We start from the raw sequence: 4,831 nt of genomic DNA, 5'->3' as shown, positions 1-4,831 counted from the left end.
AAATCTCAACTAAGGGAACGGTTCAGAACCGATAATTGTCCAGAGTCTCCGTTCAACAAGAAAACCTCCAGAGGCACATAAGGAGAAGAGGCCATTGATGATCCAAACCTGTAGGTGGGTTGCAGTATTTTGCTACCTTTGGCGCACTGAATAGTTAAGAGACGTGGTCCAGTTCTCATCTGCCATACCTGCAAGATGCTGCCAAAAAATAAATAAATATTGCAAAATACTCTTGAAAAAATTAAATTAAGAACAGCATTAACTGGTACTGAAGAGGTTTTCCCATTGCTTCAGATTATTGTGAAACGTTTATATAACCTAGAGAATAATAGGCTATTCCTCACCCTAAAAGGGAGAAATCTAGAAGGAAGAAAATAGAAAATAAAAAAGTAGTAATACTTTGTTTCTTAGTACCTCATACCATGGACATTTGTTCTAAAAAAGGACATGACACACATTTGCTGGATAATTAAGTGACATATTCGACAACTCTAAAGAGTAGGCACAAACCTAATTGTAAACTATGTGTCACTAGATTGTAAATCAAGCCAGAAACTAGCCATTGAAGACTCCAAAAGAGCAAGATAGAGATTACCGAAAATAGCCACAAGAAATTCTCAAGCAATAACAAAAAATTTTGAAACAGGACACACAGATCAGTCAGCATCTTTTAATACTTAAATACAAGATACATATGCTTCCTCCAATGAAAAAAAGACAGATGAATATACCTCGATAATTCCTTTTCGGGGTGCATGAATAGCTAAACAAAGGCAATAATCACTCTTCACTGGTGCATAATAAGCAGAACTTGTTGCAGCATCTTTGTTGACTAGCATCTCCATGAAAACGCAGCTAGCATCACGATAACCCTAAATGAAATGAAGTTTTTCATTAAAAGAACCAAAAAAAAAAAAAGGAACATACAAAACAAAGAAATATAAGGAAGTTCACAGAAAACCTTCCACAATCGAACTACTACAAGTGCCTGAGTGTCTAATAGCAATATCCGACCCAGCGAATCTGTTATTGCAGCCAATGAGCCACTAGGTGATAATGTGAGCCTTTCACCCTTCCTAGGATGATCTTTCAAACATGTCAAAGGGGAAGCTGCAACAAGATATGGTCAAAAATTCAGCCCCTGCTTTTAGTAAAAAGTTATCAGCACCATGTAAATATGTTCCAAAAAACTTCATCAGTACAGAGACAGACACAGAGACAAAAGTAGTCAGAAATTATCAAATTCACCTAAAAGTTTATTTATGTTCCCAAAAACAAGGAATTTATGCATGCTCTAAAAATCCATTTATCTTTTTAAGAGCAGTTTCATTCACGAAACACACCTTTATCTTAAATTTATTTACTAACAAATGCTATAACTGACATATATGATGCAAAGGCAGGAGACAGAAAAAATCAAGAACAGAATGGAAGCACTAGGAGTAGGGAAATGAGGAGATAGAAGCAACGAGGATGTGACAGAAAAATCTCCTATGAAAAGTAAGAAAGAAACACTATAAGCACATATAGAACAAAGAGATTTATCATGTAAAAGAGAATAATTCACACAGAAAAAAGAAAAACATAAATTTATTAATATGTAAGTCAGATAATAACTTCTTAAGGGTACAAGTATTACTTAACTTTCTTCAGGAACAATGTTTTCATTTCTCATAAGATGACCAAAATTTTCATGTTTCTATTTATACATACATGCACCATTATGTGCATACATGCTCACTTGTATATTAGTCCATGCATCTCGATTACACACGTTCAGCAAGATAAATACTTCAAAAGTCTCAGTTAAATGATAATTTATAGTCAATACTTTAATTTATAAACAATTAAAATGATAAGAAAACAGAAGAAATCAACTAACTTTACCTCGAGCAAATGACTGAGGCTTTGGTTCTGATTTCTTAGGCGATTGTTCGCTGCGCCATATCATTTTAGACAAAGAAGATATTGTTGAAAATGTAGCAGGTACGACTTTAGATAGAATAGCTCCAACCAGGGACCTGCTTCTGTCTTCTGAAAGTCTTTTAAAAAATGAAACAGCTGTTAATAAAACATAAAATGATAAACAACAAAGTGACTTGTGGATAGGAACCAGAGATCAATCCTAAATTCCAACTTAGAAGAAGAGATTAGAAAAGGGGTATATCCTTTGAAATCCTACCACACTAACCTGAATGCTGAAATCACAGCGTCCTCTCCAATAGTGACTGCACAGAAATAACGTTGACTTGACTGCCCAACAATAAAAGCAGCTGAATTCAAATACCAGAATAAGTTCAGAAACTTTCCATAATTCAGTGGGCAAACCACCAAAGTCTTAACATGTATGCTACAAAGTGGAATCAAGGAACTTGACAAAAAGAAAACAATGGTTTACTTGTTCTAGAAAACACATTTAAATGATCATGATACCAATTGTTCAGTAAATGTACTGTTTGGACACCTGGCATAGAATCTAAACAGAGAAACTGTAGGTTATCAGAATTAAGGAAACAAATTATCACCTGCACTTCCATCAGTGGTGGAGGCATTAGACCAGTAATTGCTGCATCGGCACATGGCCCATACTTGCTGACATTCCACAACTGATGAGGCAACCTTTCATATGAATTTTCCAAATCCTCTGAATCTCTCTGTTTCGGCTTCTGATCCCAAAAATTAGAATTTGAGTCTTGAAACCATCGCTGCAGCATTTTCTACATCTCAAGAATGGAAAGTTGTTAGATCATAAGAAATTAAGTTTCCAGGAGGCTAGAGGTTTGAAATGAAACAAATACGGAACTATGGAAAGTAAACACAAATCAACCCTCCATCCAAAACTCAAATACATTGCGATAGATCCTAATCCGGGACAAAAGATATTTATTTATTTTATTTAAAGATAGCACCGTGATTTTTTTTTCTTTTTTTCCAAAGACAAAGTTTTAACTATAATTCCAATAGTTACCTGAATCTCAGAACCATCAAAACGGGCAAGTACTCCAGGCATTACAACACAAACCTCCTCCTCTGCTGTATCTTGAGTTAAATCTCTCCTACTTCCACGGACTCGCAACTTTAGAATCCGTCCGGGATGTATCAACTGCAAGCACAAATCTCAATCAATTAGTTCCTAGATCATTGCAATGATAATACGCACAGAATAGCAAAGACCACCAACACACACAAGAATAGCATGACCATCTGAGTTTACTCATACCTAATTATCAAAGAACTGCAATCCGACCAGATTAATAGGAAACATTTCCAACGTAGAATGTACCTTGTCCCTAAGAATTAATTCCATGTACTCCCTAAAGATTGCTTTGCCTCACTCATAAAGCTATACAAAATGCAAAAACATTTATTATACAACGTGGTGTGCTAAGAATTGTTGTGCTTCTACTTAACTTTGAATTAAACTCCCATTTTTAACTCACTAAGTTATCATTTTCGACCCAAAATTAAATCAATTTCAAAATGCCAACGTTTTTCAAGAAATTAATGAAAAAAGTTATGTATAATTTAATTCCAAAAACATAAAATATAATAAAGTTACCTGTCGGTGCACCAGATCACCTTTCAAATCATAAACCAAAAAGTAACCTCTCGAGGTCCCAACGCAAGGGCTCTCATTTCTTCAAACACCAACCACTCAATAGCGGTTATGTACTCGGAGGCGATCGGGGAAAGCTCGGGTCGGATTTTGGCCACGAGGCCTTCCGGGTCGGCCCAGTTAATAATCACGGTTTGATATCTGTTGGCGAGAGCGATGGTGTGCATGTCCAACGCGCAGAGAAGGTTAGGGTCGTTCACCAGCCAGCCTTCCTTGCCCGCGCCGAGGTCGCTGAGATCCGTGCAGGCGATGGACCCCACCTCCGTCGTGTGCGTGCGTTTTGACATTTTTTTGGTGTCGTTTTGATTGGGCTCCACCGTTTCCCGTTTACGCCATATGGATGGATCGGAGAAAGAGTACGAGCAAAGTTAACCACTAAGAAGAAGGTACCGAAGTGACTATTATGCGATTTTGCTATTGTTTTTGAAAGTGCATTTGTTCCTTTTTTTTTTTTTTTTTAAAGAAAAATTTATTTATTATTTGTCTGAAAATGTAAAAAAAATGAAAATTTATTTGACTAATTGTGTGCAAATGATTTTTTAATAGCAACACATAATTTTTACATAAATATAATTTATAATTTAAAACAAAAAAAAATGTAAAGTCTAACAATAGTTTTTATTTACAACAATTCCAAAAGTCTTATTGTATTTTTTTTTTATGGATTGAGCAATGAGAATGTGGAATGAAAATGAGTGAGAGTGTTTAATTATAAATAAATAAGAATGAAATTTGAAGCGAGTCTCATAAATTTAGAAATGAGAATCTCATTCTCATAAGAATGTGGAAACGAATATGAGAACATTAATTGTTATTTATACTTTTAGTAAAAATTAAAAAAATTATTTTTACCTAAAAATAATAATAATTAGAATTAGGGTCTCCATGTAGTGCTAGGCTAAAACTTCAGTATCAATAGCGGGATAAAAAGTAAATTATTAGATGAAGTCCAATGGTTCTTAATAATTAATTAAAACTGAGTAAAATTTTAAAATTTGTTGAGTAAAAAGAATTTCACTAGTTAAAGAAGATTAGATTAAGATACTTTACTAATTAAATAAGGTAAAGAATCCCAAAAAGTAAACTTTTTATGTGATAGTACTCTAACAAATCACAGCTCTTTTAATTTTCTCTATTCAAATATAAACAAAATAAGTTATATTAATATACTGTAATATGATATTTACGGTAAAAATTAGAGGCATAAATTCGTTC

At 34.2% G+C, this 4,831-nt stretch overlaps 2 protein-coding genes across 2 annotated transcripts in view; one reads left to right on the top strand and one right to left on the bottom strand.

The window, feature by feature from the left end:
• Positions 1 to 5: 5 nt before the first annotated feature.
• Positions 6 to 4,044, bottom strand: LOC18046313 (rab3 GTPase-activating protein non-catalytic subunit). Its single transcript, XM_006442428.2, is given in 9 exon segments — positions 6 to 188; positions 732 to 872; positions 962 to 1,110; positions 1,888 to 2,042; positions 2,192 to 2,253; positions 2,526 to 2,717; positions 2,969 to 3,103; positions 3,560 to 3,624; positions 3,627 to 4,044. Coding segments are annotated over 9 exon segments (1,359 nt in total). The 5' UTR covers positions 3,904 to 4,044.
• LOC18046312 overlaps positions 3,953 to 4,831 on the top strand; it is a 2,339-nt gene continuing 1,460 nt past the window's right edge. The window contains 1 exon segment of the mRNA XM_024187400.1: positions 3,953 to 3,983. Within this exon segment, the coding sequence (XP_024043168.1) occupies positions 3,953 to 3,983 (31 nt within the window).

The sequence above is a fragment of the Citrus clementina genome, unplaced genomic scaffold, assembly GCF_000493195.1.
Source record: "Citrus clementina cultivar Clemenules unplaced genomic scaffold, Citrus_clementina_v1.0 scaffold_3, whole genome shotgun sequence".
Classification (NCBI taxonomy): Eukaryota; Viridiplantae; Streptophyta; class Magnoliopsida; order Sapindales; family Rutaceae; genus Citrus; species Citrus x clementina.
Note: the sequence above shows the minus strand (reverse complement) of the source record. Positions and strands in the feature narration are given on the sequence as shown.